At 37.2% G+C, this 16,518-nt stretch overlaps 1 protein-coding gene across 1 annotated transcript in view; it reads right to left on the bottom strand.

The window, feature by feature from the left end:
- The window catches only part of lrp1b (LDL receptor related protein 1B), a 1,292,371-nt gene that overhangs the window by 159,451 nt on the left and 1,116,402 nt on the right, over positions 1-16,518 (bottom strand). Inside the window, exons 59-65 of the mRNA XM_033023505.1 lie at positions 16,294-16,481; positions 13,493-13,698; positions 10,734-10,922; positions 4,705-4,853; positions 2,380-2,473; positions 1,512-1,628; positions 1,284-1,403 (exon numbers count right to left, since the gene is read on the bottom strand). Of these exons, the coding sequence (XP_032879396.1) occupies positions 1,284-1,403; positions 1,512-1,628; positions 2,380-2,473; positions 4,705-4,853; positions 10,734-10,922; positions 13,493-13,698; positions 16,294-16,481 (1,063 nt within the window). The remainder of the gene's footprint in view (positions 1-1,283; positions 1,404-1,511; positions 1,629-2,379; positions 2,474-4,704; positions 4,854-10,733; positions 10,923-13,492; positions 13,699-16,293; positions 16,482-16,518) is intronic.

The raw sequence follows: 16,518 nt of genomic DNA on the forward strand, positions 1-16,518 counted from the left end.
AAAACAATCAGAGTTTGTTGAACCACTCAAAGCAGCATTCTGGTAAATATTGCACAAATATTGAGTGATTCCTTCACGGAACGTCTGCATTCCATTCTCAGAGGCGACTTTGAGTTTTCTGCTGCTTGCCATTTTAATTCCCCATCTCACTTACACTCTGAGCGATCTGTGTGTGTGGCTTCCAATACTGTCTCAGTGAAAGCCAATGCAAGTTTGAGAAACACACCTCAAAGCATTTTTAAACATGTTGCAGCTTTCTGGACATGATGTTAAATTAAAAAATTAAAAATAACTTGATTACTTATTCCATATCAGTTTTCCATCTATAATATTACCACACCTTTTTTCTCTCTCTGTGGATATGTTCACCTACACTTAATTTCATATCTCCCACATTCTTGGTATGTTGATGTTCTTCTCTCTATGTTTTCATTCCCCAATTTCTCCTCTTCATCCATTGACCTTGTTTACATCTTATAACCATTAACATCCTTATCAGTGACATGCCACTCCCCCACTCTCATAGCAGCTTTACACGTTTCTTCTGTCACCTTTTCAGTTCTGGCAAAGTGTCTCTGATCTGCATCATTGACTCAGTTTTTCTTCCCACAGATGCAGCCTGACCTGTTGAGGAATTTCCAGCATTTTCTGTTTTTGCTTTAGATTTGTAGATTTTGGGGGAATTTCTGCCAATTATTAAATATCATTATTTTTCAGAAATGATGATTCATTGCAAAAACCAATGGATTTTTATTTTCACAAATGTACACTAGTTTCTCAGATGATTAACTTTCTTGATCAAGAATTCTGCTTCCCAGTGTGCCATAGAACATATCTACATATATCTGTGCCAGTCATTAAACTCTTCATCCAAATGACTAATTTTTACATAAGCTTGGCAATCTGTGCTTGGGACTATAAAAGAATGGAGACGCATAGCCAAGTCTAAAGCTATCTTCCATTTGAATCATAATTTCCAGGAACTCAAGTGGAAAACCTTGGCTAACTTTCATCCGCTTTCGTCCAGGTTTTTCTCTTTTTTCATCTCTTAAGCTGTTGGCAATTAAAATGACTGCAGTGAAAAATATGAGCTGGAAAGAGCAGGAGAAAACCTATTGTAGTAACCTACCTTTGACAAACTGGTATCTCTCTGGAGAAACATTACTGCATTACTCAATATCAAGTTGCACGGTACATTTAATACTGGGCCTACTGGGAGTCTTAACTAGAATTCAGAAAGATGCATGGTTTCTTATGCTCAAATGCTGGTGCTTTAAACTCACGGCAATCGCTTTCATCCTCTCCATCCCCACAGTTATCTTGACCATTACATCTGAAGATAACAGGAATGCATCGTCTTTTTTGCGAGCACTTAAACTGACTTGGAAGGCAAACATGTGTCTCTAGAAAATTAAGAATAAATTTAATATACTCAGTATTTATAATCAATATCAGGCAAGCAACATAAATATTTTGAATGTTGAGGTATGTAATTCAGATGCAGTACTAACCACAGTTTGCTTCATCTGAATTGTCCCCACAGTCATTCTCGCCATCACAGATGAAGGCAGGTTTAGTGCATATTCCAGTACCACATTGAAATTGACCTGGCCTGCATTTAAATTCAGCTGGGAAGTTCAAAGAAGCATAATTTACAGAAAGAAGGAAATATAGTTAATCTGTGATACATGCAGAGTGGTGACTCTGAAACTTAAAAGACACATACAGAATAAATGTAAAGAAGTTGCAACCATCTATTTAATCCACCTAATTATTACTACAACGTGGCTGGCTCATAATATAAATAATATGTTCTTATTTAGTCATTGATGCAGTAAATGAAAAAATAACATATTACTTATTTTATGCCTCACAGTTCCTGCATTCAATCATGACTGTCTGTGTGGTGTTTGCATGTGCTCCATGTGAGTGAGTGTTTTGCCTGGGTGCTCTAGTTTCCCCCCACATCCTGTGAGTTGGTAGATTAAATGGCATTGTAAACTTCTTTGAGTGTGTAGGCAAGTGGCAGAATTTCAAGAAAGGTGTCTAATGAAGATAAGAGGGGAATAAAAAATGGGATTAATGTAGGATCAGTGTAAATAGGTGGTTGATAATTGATGCGGACTCAGTGAGCTGTTTCCATGCTCTATGACTTCAAATGCTGTAGTCAATTTCATTAGTGTGGATGGAAATTTTTTGATTTTTACTTGCATGTAGGCAGTAGAAATTTCATATAAGCCGCAAAAAAGTAAAACATTTTTCATGAAAATGGCATTTTGGCAAATATTTATTTGGATATACTTGGGATTTACTGTAGATTGGAAAGTGGAAGCAAATAAATGCATTAAAAAAGTCAGCAAAATGATTTAAAATACTTACGACAATCATCAGGCTCATCTGATCCATCTCCGCAGTCATCTTCTGTATCACATTTCCACCAGAATGGAATACATTTATCATTGCTACAGACAAACTATTGAGACAGTGTTACGAAAACATTATATAATTAGACTACAGATAAAATTCAGATGAACAGCTTACATTGCAATAAAAAGTAACTTGAACCATTGTTAAAAATCATTCTTTGATTATGAATGCACAATTACCCAACCTGGTGAAAACATGTGATAAAACAGTGGTGTCTTATTATTGATCAGTATTTCCAGTGGAGTCTTATTATTGATCAGTAAGCCTTTTTTGACAAGATTTAGAGTACTTGGGGAGAGTAATTTCAAATCACTTTCATGCATTTTGCCTCTCTTATTCTTCGCTGTTGGGGCAAAAGATAGTCGGCCATGCTGCTCACGACTTCTGTGTTGTTGACTTAGAGGCAGCTCAGACAGCTGGGGGATAATCCTCATCTCTGATATTTGCAAAGAAGTGTTGGAAGGCTCATTAACAGTGAAGAGGCTATCCTGTTTTCAGCTCGAGTTCACAAAAAATAACACAGCATGACAATCAGGAGAGAACTTTGAAAAAATAATTATTCATCATGGATTTTGTGATCAATTAGAATGTCATATAATTTCTCCTTACATGCATATTCCTCATGCATAAAAACAAAATCATAGATAGCCATAATAAGCTTTAAATCTTTATGGTCAATGAATTGTGGGGATTATTCAATCACTGGAATCTTCTTGGCATGATTATCAAACATCCAGCTAGTACTTGCTTCTGCCTCCCTTTTCCAATTACTGACAATTCCCATTTTAAGTGTTCTATGAGTATTGGACTTGATAGTTGACGTGAGCAGCTGCAAGAAACCAACCTCAGCAATGGAATATTGCACTGGCACTGCCATGACATGTTATTAATTGTGAATTTGCACTAATACACAGACTTTTTTATTTTTACATTTTAAGTTTAATTTACTTTATGTATTAAAATCTGGTCAGAGATATTGAATAACTGTTAAAGAAACCTTCGACAATGCCAAGCTGTCAACAGGACATTGAGTGTTTGGAAAGGTAGGCCTTCAAATTCTATTACGTAAGACGCAGTTGATGCTCATTATTTACTCTGTATGGTTGCAGAATCAGGACTGCCAAGCTGATCAATTCCACAGAGCTGCAGAAGTAAATATGGACATGGCAAAATTGGAAGAGTTGAGTACAGACAGCGGGACAGTGCTAGCATAATGTGATGGTGTCACAATGTCATCATTCTCTGGGGTATATTTATTTAGAATATTTTGCTTTAATTTAGAAATAATTGATATATTTTGACGTATTTCTGTAAGGTAATTTCAATTAACACCCATAAAGAATAGATATTCGACAACAGAAAGTTGTCAAGGGATATGGGGAGAAAGGCACGGGTTCTTGATAGGGGATGATCAGCCATGGTCACAATGAATGGCGATGCTGGCTCGAAGGGCCGAATGGCCTCCTCCTACACCTATTTTCTATGTTTCTATGTTTCTAAAGTGTGCTAGGCAATAATTTGTGCTGAAATCCGAAAATTCTGATCATTTTCAAGATACAATGATGGAAATACTGAGAATTTGATTATCACTGTTAACCTATAACAGAGGTCATGTAATTGGAACACATGAATATATCTTTCAAAAAAACGTTTTTCTAAAAATAATTTTTTAAAAAATTTGGATCTCATCAGTCATATGGACATCGATGTATAAAAAAAACAAAGTGTTGAGAAGCTAACGGGGTCAAGCAGCATCTGTGGCGAGAAATGGACAGACAACATTTCAGTTTGGGACCCTTGTATCAGAGTCTGAAGAAGGGTCCCAAATGGAAGCATGTCCTGCCATTTCCCTCCACGGAAGTTGCCTGATAGAAACATAGAAAATAGGTGCAGGAGCAGGCCATTCGGCCCTTCGAGCCCGCACTGCCATTCAATATGATCATGGCTGATCATCCAACTCAGTATCCTGTACCTGCCTTCTCTTCCTACCCCCTGATCCCTTTAGCCACAAGGGCCACATCTAACTCCCTCTTAAATATAGTCAATGATCTCTGAGTTCATCCAGCAGTTTGTTTTTTGCTCAATGTTTTGACGCCTGCAGTTTCTTGTCTACCCAGGACTGATGGATGATTGATTATATTGTTGTGTGGTGCCTGGGCACAGGATTTTTAAAGGAGCTTACAAGGTTGGTACAAGGAGGCAAAATATTTATTCTTGTTAGATTAACGTGTTTATATGACATGTTTAAAGACAGAGTCTTTCACATTCATTCAATACCTGGCTCGCAGTGCAATTGGAGAGGCAAGTTTTTCCATCAGCGGCCAAATAGAAATTTGTGGGACAGGCACACCTATATCCTCCTCCTGGAGACAGCAGACAAAGGTTGCTGCAACCGCCGTTGGCTATCTTGCATGGATGTCTAGGAACTGAAATGGAAGATAATGGGTAAACAATTTTAACCTGAAATAATGAAGGTTTATATGCAGTTGATGAAGAGTCATAGAGTCATACAGCATGGAAACAGGCTCTTGGGCAAAACTTGTCCAAGAGATTTGAGATTAAAATAATTAGGAAAAATAACACTGCATAGAGCTTATATAAAACTCAGATAAGCTAACGCTTGATGAGAGCAGATACAAAAGGTGTTGTCAAGCCTGCATTGAAGGCTTGGGTAGTTTTGAAGCCTATTTGCAACATGTTGATAATTTGGGGCATCAGAGGAAGAGAAAAGCAGCAGGTGGGCATGTGGGGATGGAAGCTGTGGATCACAAGTAATGCTCACCTACAATTACAGTGAGGGGATTTCCTAAGGGAAAGGTGCAGGAGTTCTTTCTTCTCAGCATCACTTCTCTACATGAACCTTTTATTTTTTAATACCAAGAAATTATCAATCTCTGCGTTGAACATGCTCAGCTACCAAACCTCCACAAACTTTGTAGCTGAACAATTCTGATGATTCAGCATCCTCTAGCTGAAGAATGTTCTTCATTCCTCAATTTTAATTAGCTCAATACATATTCTGAGACTGTAACTTACAGTTCTCAAAATCACTGCCCGGGGAAACACCATCCCAGGATCTACCCTGTTAAACCTTATCAGAATACTTTATATTTTAAGGTGATCGGTTCTTGCTCTTCAAAACTCACCAGAGTATGGACCAAACTGCTTAATTTGGCCTCATAGGAGTACCTTTAATTCCAAGGATATAACTAGGAACCTTTACTGTGCTCCTTTTATCACACATAATGAGATAATGACCTATATGCTGAGTATTTCAGATACAGTCTTAATAGGGCTCCGTTAAACTGGAATAATGCATCTCCATTCTTGTAATTAAATAATTGTGCAATAAAGGTCAAAGTACCATTTTCCTTCTAATTGATTGTGAAATGTATGTTAACTTTCAGAAATTAATGTAGAAGGACACCCAGATCGTCTGAAAATTAGCACCATTCAATTTCTTAATATTTTATAAAATCCACTTTTGTGCATTTTCTACTTTATGAGGGTTGCATAACACGGAAATATTTCTGGCCCAACAATGAAAATTACACTCCCCGTCTCCACCGGTACCACTCCTCTTCGACTCCCTCTTTAGACCATTTCATTTCTAACTGCTGACATATTTTTTTAGCAGTCTGAAGGAATGACTCGACCCGAAATTTCTCCTATTCCTTTTCTCCAGAGATGCTGCCTGACACGTTGAGTTACTGCAGCTTTTTGTGTCTGCCTTCCATTACAATGTTGTGAATAAATTATATTTAATCATAAACATGCAGACATATGTCTCTCAGATTTGTTTAAGCTTGTAATGGGCCTTGGAAAGAGTTGTCCAATTTTGTAATATATTCTAGATTTTTTCCTTAATTGCAAAACCTTCTTCTTGGAGTTCAAATTTAAGTCGTAGGTCGCAGGTCGTATACGGAAAGCAGGGACTCTGCAGAAGGACTTGGATAGGTTGGGAGAGTGGGCTGCGGTGGCAGATGGAATATAGTGTAGTAAAGTGTAGAGTCATGCATTTTGGTAGTAGGAATAAAGATGCAGACTATTTTCTAAGTGTGGAGAAAATCCAGAAATCGGAGATGCAAAAGGACTTGAGAGTGCTTGTGCTGGATTTCCAAAAAGTTAATTTGCAAGCTGAATCAGTAGGGAAGAAGTCAAACGCAATCCTAGCATTTATTTCAAGAGGGCTAGAATACAATGTAATGCTGAGGCAAACTAACAGGCCTATAATTGCTAGGTTTACTCTTAGAACCCTTTTAAACAATAGAACAACATGCGCAGTACGTCAATCCTCCGGCACTATTCCCGTTTCTAATGACATTTGAAATATTTCTGACAGAGCCCCTGCTATTTCTACACTAACTTCCCTCAATGTCCTAGGGAATATCCTGTCCGGACCTGGAGACTCATCCACTTTTATATTTCACAAAAGTGTCAGTACTTCCTCTTCTTTGAATCTCATAGTTTCCATTAGCTACTCTACTTGTTTCCCTTACCTCACATAATTCAATATCCTTCTCCTTGGTGAATACCGATGAAAATAAATTGTTCAATATCTCTCCCATCTCTTTTGGCTCTGCAGATAGCTGTCCACTCTGACTCTCTAATGGACCAATTTTATCCCTCGTTATCCTTTTGCTATTAATTTAGCAGTAGAAACTCTTTGGATTTACTTTCACCTTACGCCAAAGCAACCTCATATCTTCTTTTAGCTTTTCTAATTTCTTTTTTAAGATTCTTTTTACATTCTTTATACTCCTCAAGCACCTCATTTACTCCATGCTGCCTATAATTGTTGTAGATTTCTCTCTTTTTCCGAACCAAATGTCCAATTTCCCTTGAAAACCCTGGCTCTTTCCAATTTTTCCTATTTCCTTTCAACCGAACAGGGACATAAAGATTCTGTACTCTTCAAATTTCACCTTTAAATGTCCTCCATTTCTCTTCCACATCTTTCCCATAAAACAAAATGTCCCAATTCACTCCTTTTAAATCCTTTCGCATCTCCTCAAAGTTAGCCTTTCTCCAATCAAAAATCTCAACCCTAGGTCCAGTTCTGACCCTCTCCATAATTATATTGAAACTAATGGTATTGTGATCACTGGACCCGAACTGTTCCCCAACGCATGCCTCTGCCACCTGACCCGTCTCATTTCCTAACAGGAGGTCCAGCACCGCCCCTTCTCTAGTAGGTACCTCTATGTATTGCTGCAAAAAACTATCCTGCACACATTTTACAAACTCCAAACCATCCAGCCCATTTACAGAATGTGTTTTCCAGTCTATGTGTGGAAAATTGAAATCTCCCACAATCACTACCTTGTGCTTACTACTAATATCTGCAATCTCCTTACATATTTGCTCTTCCAATTCTCGCTCCCCATTTGGCGGTCTATAATACACCCCTATAAGTGATGCTACCCCTTTCCCATTTCTCAGTTCCACCCAAATAGCCTCCCTAGACGAGCCCTCTAATCTATCCTGCCAAAGCACTGCTGTAATATCTTACCTGATAAGCAATGCAACACCTCCACCTCATTTAAGAAACCCACCCTCTCTTATTCTCTGTTTATTGTCTTTTTCTTCTTTCTCCCCTACATTTTGGGTCAGAGTGCTACCCTTCTCTGCCTCCTGCCTCACACACTGACTGCTAGCTTTCCCTATTTGAGTCCCTCCCCCCAACCGTTCTAGTTTAAAGTCTCCCCAGTATCCTTTGCAAATCTCCCCGCCAGGATATTGGTCCTGTACATTCCAATACATTTCACCTCCTGACAAAATGCTTGGAGTGTAAATAGCTCGTTCTAAGCTTCCTCCCAGTCTAGTTTCAGTCAATAAAATACTGGGTCAAGCACTTGCGCATCTAAACTTTATTTTGGAAAAAACACAATAACAGTTCCCTATACCTAACCACCATGGGTTTGATCCTTGTATTTGCTTGGCCAAGCCCTTCTAGCCTCGTGCAAGTAGAGACACTCCAAAAGGTCACGCAGTCCCAAGCGTTCTTCCAGAAGATCGACACAGGACCTCGTGGGAGCTATCTTTTATAGGTCCCCGAACCTTGAGGGGCCAAACCATATGTGGGTGGTCTCTTTACAGTCCAATAACAGATATTGATTTACACAGTACATGATAGACATTTCCCTAACCCATTAATACTGTAACCAATACATTGTATTCAAACGCAGCTTCTGGAAGGAAGCAAACATAGCAACATTTGCCCAGATATTCAAGAAACCCGGACAATGCTCAACACTTAACCCAATCAACATCTAGTAAAGTAAAGCTTTGCAACAATATTTACAATGTGTATGTCTGGTTTGCATTCACCCAATCCATTTCATGCAATTTACACCTAATTGTAAGAATCTTCAGATCACTCATTCTTTCACAGCAACTCTTATCTGGGATCTAGACAAGCTGGCACCATTTTCTGCAGCTTGTCCCATTTCTGCAGAAGGCACATTTAAATTGACCAAATGGCCTAGCAGCCCAGAAGCCTTTTCTCAATTTTAGTGTCCTGGCATCTCCAATTTGGCCAGAATTAACAGGAGCACATATCCAACATCCTGTTTTGTCCAATCAACATGCATTGGTGCTTCAAAATCCAAACACAAGCTCCATTTACATCACTTCACCAGCTGAGTGCGAGACTGGAAGGGTGACCACATAATTTGCATCATGGCCAGTGTTGAACACTGCTCAGCGGACCACTGCTCCATCTACTTTATAATCTCAGGCAACATAACCCCTGAACCATTGGTGGCTACAAAGCTGCTGGCGTGAAGAAAAAGAACATGAATTTCTCAAAAACCCTGAGGAAAAGTTCTTCCTTTAGACATCTTCAAATACTTCTCAATATATCGACCTTTGGCACTAACAACTACAAGAGAATACCATCACTTGTGTTATGCCAAAATAAATTACTTTGCTTAATGTCTAAACCCTAAATTTGCTTCCATATGCCTCACAATTCATCCAAGAATTGAGAAATGTTTCCCAATAACCACAAGGAAAGCATGGTCTTAAAACTGGGGATTCCACCACATGCTGCTCTCTGTCCTCAGTCACCATAATTATTTTTCTTTATCGGAGAACATTCATTGAAACATTTACTGAAACAAACCTAGTTGGCTCCAAAGCTGATGTTCAAATTTGTCCTCTACACATTTTAGAAATCCTTAAAAAGATATAGAGTGCTGGAGTAGCTCAGTGGGTCAGGCAACATCAGGCAGAAATCCTTAATGCTCCTTATCTTTTACACACTTTTTCACCCTTCTCCATATTAGAATAATTGAACTTCATCCCATTATGGCTCTTATATCTATTCACAGTGCATCTTTCTGATGTATACGAACACACTTACTCTTATAGTCCATACTGTATTTTATTTAATCTCATTCAGAACTGTAAAACATTCACCTTACATGAAATGTCTTACAAATACTGGATTATAAATCTCCTAGGGCCAATATCTTAGGTTTTTATTGTATATTTGGAAACATAATAACATCCTGCGAAGAGCTAGAAACAGCTACTTAATAAGGACACCATGGCTCATAATCTGCAACCCATGACTCACTCAAAGCTTGCAATTTTGTCTGCATCTGAAGGTAAATGTCAAATATCTTTTGAAATCCTGAAATAGCAAGAGTATATAAGACACTGGATAATGTGGTTATTGTGAAATGTAGATGAATGCCAAGTGCACCCTTCACACAGTTTATTAAATGTGGATTCTGAAGGCATTGTTATAAAATTCAAGTGAAGTCAGTAAAAACTAAGCATTTGATTCTAAATCTAGATGATGTGATGTTATGGCACTCCACAAAGTTCATGTTCAGTCAGTGGGACATGGGACATTGAAAGTGATGTAACGCCTGTAGGTTGATTAAATTATGTTTAGCATGTGCGATCCTGACCCCCCTCATCTACCTCTTTGGAGACCTATGAACTTTCTTTAATCAGATTATATCTTACACAAAATGTTGTAGCCTTTATCTGTACACCGTGGGCGGTTTCATTGTAATCACGTATAGTCTTTTCTTTGACTGGATAGCAGAAAATGTTTTCACTGTACCTCGATACACATGACATTAATAAACTAAACTTATTGAATGCTAATGTACAGTTTTTTAAATGCTAAAACATTATGCACTTCTTTTCTCTTCAATAATATTGCGTTATTGCAATCTGATTGTTCCTAAATAGAATGATTTCCCACTCATAATTTAAACAAATTGTCCAATTAAATGAATGACTTAACTTAATAACTTGAAAACATAGAGTATGTCACAAACAATTACCATCTGGTTGTCTATGAGGATGGTACACATGGATGTCCATGATCTGATGCCAAGAGCTGATTAGTGAAATCTTGTTCAAGCCTGTGGTTTTATGAGCACGGCTGACCGACTTAGTTTTCCAATCTGTCCAATAGATGTAGTCTTCAAATAATGTCACCGCTAATACATGTGGGATATCTTGATTATGAACTGCAACAGGATATGGTTATATTAATGCATTACATTGGGAAATTGCAAGGTACAACAATCCACATTGTAAAACTAATTGGCCACAAAGCACATGTAACTTCCAATGAATAATTCCTATGTCAACATGCAGCTACACCAATGTTTCCCTTTATCACTTCAAATATATAAAACAATGCATAAACCCTTGTAATACATGTTTTATTTGGTTCAACAGGTGATAGGAAGAGATGATTTGGGGATTCTTCATCACCAAACAAAAGAATAATCTAAAAATAATATACTGTACTTTGAAATTAAATCCTAATAAAACAAACTCTCAATTTACATCAAAGGGCCAACTTAATACACAGAGTGAACTCAATGGAATGCAAATTGTATGCACTTGGAAATCAAATTGGATACTGTTCCACAAATACTGGCAGTCCATTAAACAAAATACTAATTCAAAAGCAAGCAGACTGTCAGGTCAAACCCAATTTTGTCCTTACTCAAGACTTGTACAGATGTCGATGAGAAATCTTAGCCCAACCCTGACAAAAGTCCTGTTGATTTGTGGTGCGATGGGGAAACCTATTAAAGCATCCTGACTAAGTTCAAGCAAATCAGCGCCAATTAGAAACAGCTGCTTCTGCCAGATTGTAGCATTCATTTTCACACACATGTTGCATGTACCCATTAATCCATCAGAGATTCATGCAAAAAAGAGTGTGTCTATTTTGTTCCATTATTGGCAACTGGGACCGGGGGGGGGGGGGGGGGTTGCTGATAACTGAAGAAAGTTTGGCTGTAAAGTTAAAATCCTTCAATCACTCCCATCAGCATTTTAAAAATGTTCTTAATGGGGATACACAATTCACATATCCATCATATTTTCAGTAGGACATTTTGCTGAAATTAATCATCAACCTAGGATAAATTTTAATTCTGCTTTACAATGTCAAGAACGCATGCCCTGAGTGCTATTTCAAATCTGACAATTTGATTCCTTCTAAGTATCAACCTGTGTGAAATCTATAAATAGTAAGCATAGATGACAGCTGTAGAATATATTTTACTCTGATGTTGAAGATTTTCCTTTGTGAATTCCTGCAAAATTTTGCATTTTCTGTGCATACATTTGACTGCAGTTATAATATTCTTTCAGTTGTCACAAATAAGTAATGAAAAATTCAAATGGCAGAAGACTTAAAATCCTGTAAGAATGCAGTATAGTCATGCTCATCAACGAAGCTTTAGGTGGAAATATAAAACCAGTTTTCCTTTTAAGTTTATGATCAACCTAAGTTCGATTTTCAGGACTTTAAAAAAATGTGCACCACAACCCACTAGATTCAATTTTAAAATACCAAATGCATTTTTAAACGGCAACTGCATATGGTGCAGTAAATTGCTTTATACACCAACGTTACACTCAAGAGTGATAGAAAATGCATTTGCTACTGCAATCCACAATCTAGTAAATCTCCAATCTTGACGGAGGCAACAAGGGCTCAATGAACTTTCATCGTAAAATGAGGACAAAATCTACTTTTTTTTGAAAATAATTATTTTTAAAAGCTAGAATCAAAATTTAATACAGAAACTGATTCTAGACCTATTTTTTATATTATTTCCTGAAATTCAGCAGAAAACTATTAAACTTAACTGCAGGTTAAAAATCTTCCATTACTCAATTCTGGGCTGATTTTTTTAAATTAAACTTCACTCACAACTATCAAACCACTATTGCTTTGTTCTTCTCTGAGAGAAAATGTATCAAATAATCCAAGAATCAATCCAGGGGAGTCACATATCTTTCAATGATGGACTTCCAAAGAAGATAGTCGCCACAAATTAAAAACTACATAGGGAAACTCTTAACAGTTTTCCTCCCACATGTAAAACAAAGCACTTATATCAAATGAGCAATCTACAAAATTTGGAAAAATTCAATATGTTAAATGTTTTCACATGAATGAGTTATGTATGATGATTTCAAAAACATCACATGTAAAATTGTTAAAACTGTTTTCACTTGAAAATAGAAACCTATTTGATCCCCCCCCCCCCCCACTGTAACCAATCCATTAAGATGCCTATTCATAAATGGTATCCATATTTGCATTTCAGATACAGCTATTACAAATGACTCCCATCACCTATTGTTGATTTTCTTTTTTTGAATTTAGTATAGTTTAGTTTAAAGATACAGTGTGGAAACAGGCCCTTTGACTTACCGAGTATGTACCGACCAACGATCGCCTGTGCATTACACACTAGGAGTAACTATTACAGAGGCTAATTAACCCAGAAACCTGCATTTTTGGAATGTGAAAGGAAACCAGAGCACCCGGTGAAAGCCCACGTGGTCACAGGGAGAACGTGCAAACTCCATACATATAGCACCCGGGATCAGGGTCAAACCCGGGTCTGGTGTTGTAAGGCTGCAACTCTACAGCTGAACCACTGTGCCGCCCTTATATAAACAAACTTCAAGAATTATGAATTTCTCCAAAACACATTTCTCCAAATTTGCTGTTGTAAAAATGTACATAGTTCAAAATGGGAGAAAAAAAAACAGCCTTACCTACCTCTATGTCTATTGGATCCATCCAGGTCTGCAAACTCTATATATCCTTGCTTATCATCTGCCCAATACAGCCTGTTATTCACATAATCCAGACACAGACCACTTGGCTTTATGATTTTTGTGCTTATAACAATGTGTTGATTAGTTCCATCCATTCCTACGCGGCCAATGTATGGATTTTCACCGTGATCGGTCCAGTATAAATATCTGAACAAAAATAGTTATGTAAATATCTGTTAAATAACTCATTTTTAAATTTTAAAAATCCCCCTGAAAATATTGGAAACAGCTAACATTTCAAGAAGAATCTTATTTTGTACTTTATCATTTGCCTTATGAATAGTATCGTCACTCTGTGAACATTTACGATTAAACATTTCTACCTTGTGGAGTAATTGCGCCATAAAGACGACAGACATCAGGGAGAAGGGATTTGGAAAATGTAGTGAAAGTGTCATACAGAATTGTAACAGACCCTTCAGCCCAATTTTCCCATGCTGATCAAGATACCCCATCTAACTCGTCCCACCTGCCCGTGTTTGGCTCATATCCCTCTAAACCTTTTCTATCCATGTACCAATCCAAAAGTCTTTTAAATGTTCTATTAGTACTGGTCCTAACACCCTCCTCTGACAGCTCATTCTATATACCTACCACTCTTTGTGTGAAGGAATTGCCCCTCTGGTTCTTATTAAATCTTTCCTGTCTCACATTAAACCTATGTCCTCATGTTTTTGATTCTCCTGCTCTAAAAGTGTGCATCAAACTTATCTACTCCCCTCATGATCATATATACTTCCATAAGATCACTGCTCAATCTCTGTGCTCCTGAGAATAAGTCCTAGCTTGCCCAACCTCTCCCTATAGCTCAGGTCCTCAAGTCTTGGCAACATCTTCCTAAATATCTTTCTTATAGTAGGGTGACCAGAACAGAACACAAAACTCCAAATGTGCTTATTCGCCACCTTTTACAACAATAACATAACATCCTAACTGTTATACTCAATACCCTGTCTGATGAAGGCCAATGTTAATAACCTGAGATGGAATAAAGTAGGAAGTAGTAATTAGTTTTTGCAGTACAAAAGTCATTGCAATTCTAATCTGTCTGAAAAAATAGCATAAGGATTGAAGCTTAACCCCACTTACTCTTTTTATGCTGCTAACTGATCAAATGAATGGTTTTAGATTTTTCATGTTTCGTATTAAATTTTTAAATCTGAAATATTTTGCTGCAAATGTTGCTATAACTCTGGCACCATCAAACAGCACTCAGGGAGGAGATCGTACAGTCAAAGCAAGAGTGCATAATTATTAATGAACTATTTAAATATTCTCAAAGCACATTATTGTGGTAAAGTTGAATTTAATTAAAATTAAAAAAATAATTAATCAGAATTAAAGGATGTTCCTTAAGGAAGGAGATGAGGAGGAATTTCTTTAGTCAGAGGGTGGTGAATCTGTGGATTTCTTTGCCACAGAAGGCTGTGGGGGCCAAGTCAATGGATATTTGTAAGGCAGATACAGATAGATTTTAGATTAGTATGGGTGTCAGGGGTTATGGGGAGAAGGAAGGAGATTGGGGTTAGGAGGGAGCGATAGACAGCCTGATTGTATGGCAAAGTAGACTTGATGGGCTGAATGGCCTAATTCTGCTCCTATCACTAATGACCTTAGTGAGGTAAAGTTGGTTTTAGGTCAGCAGCATTGTGCTAATCAGTAAATATGACTTGGTACAGTTTTATCGGGAATGGCAAAAGGAGAGTTTATTGGGTTCACTCTATGTCAATTATCTGTACAGGCATTCAGGTGACTCCTGCATCTGTATCACAAATTTCTGTAATGCAAAGGCACAACATCTACACATGTGTCAAGAAATTAGAGTTGAAAAATAAATTGTTTATCACAGTAAATTTATAAGAACAACATTTTATTCCATAGTCCATTCTTTTTTGGTGGTGATTTGTAAATTCCATAAGGCCAAATTTCTGTTACCTGAACTGTAAAAACACTGGAGTCATCTGTGCATTCAGTTCTATTTCCTTACACCATCCTCCAAATCTGCTTATCCATAATCCTATTGAAATCATCTCTGCTTCATCAGTTCAACTGATCTGCCTGAACTAGAGCAGCAGTGGATGCAAACAGTACTGGTGAAGGAGGACTGTCTGACCGTGACTTTGGAATTTCAACACTGAATTACTGTTGCAGAAATGCCAAAGCTGCTTTTATTCTAAGTTTCATGATAGTGAAAGTTTATAACTTTGCTGCTATTACATCCACAAATGCTGGGCCAGATATTTTTCACTTAATTTTTCAAATATTAAGAATATCACATATTTCAGATTCAGAAAAAAAAACTTTTTTACAATGACATTTGCCTCAATGATATAAACAGAAATGCAACAATTAAATACATGTTTTCAGATGATCTTTTACCATTGTAGAGAAATATTGATAAAGGGAACAATAATTCAAATATATATTAAAACGACCATCGCCGTATGAACTTGGACTTCACATAATTGGTAATTGTTAAACTTTACAATTCCCATTTTCATGGACACATTTACGTTTGATGAGCATATAAGAATTCAAACACTGGATGGTTGAAATGTTGGTCAAAACCTTTTGCTATTAAATCGTAAAAAGCCAACGACGTTTTTAAGGGGTATTAGTTTCATTAAGTAGTTAGATTTACCATATTTTTATTCTGTTAAATTCAGATTTAGATGTAGCTCAGTCAATGTGAGTATATATTTTGATTATATGTTAATGCAGTTCTTAATATTAAGTTCATACCCAATGCGAGGATCTATCACAAGATGCTTCAAGCTCTTCACCCCTGTGTTCAGAAGGACTGTTTGATAAAGTCCATTAAGTTTAGAAACTTCAATAGTCATCTTAGTTTTGTCACACCAGTACAGATTCTTGCCAATCCAGTCAACTGCTAATCCTTCCGGAATGGCTTGTCCTGTATGCTGGACCACCTAGCAAAATAAAAATGAAGTGTCAATATTGACCAAA

Source organism: Amblyraja radiata, chromosome 7 (genome assembly GCF_010909765.2).
Source record: "Amblyraja radiata isolate CabotCenter1 chromosome 7, sAmbRad1.1.pri, whole genome shotgun sequence".
Lineage (NCBI taxonomy): Eukaryota > Metazoa > Chordata > Chondrichthyes > Rajiformes > Rajidae > Amblyraja > Amblyraja radiata.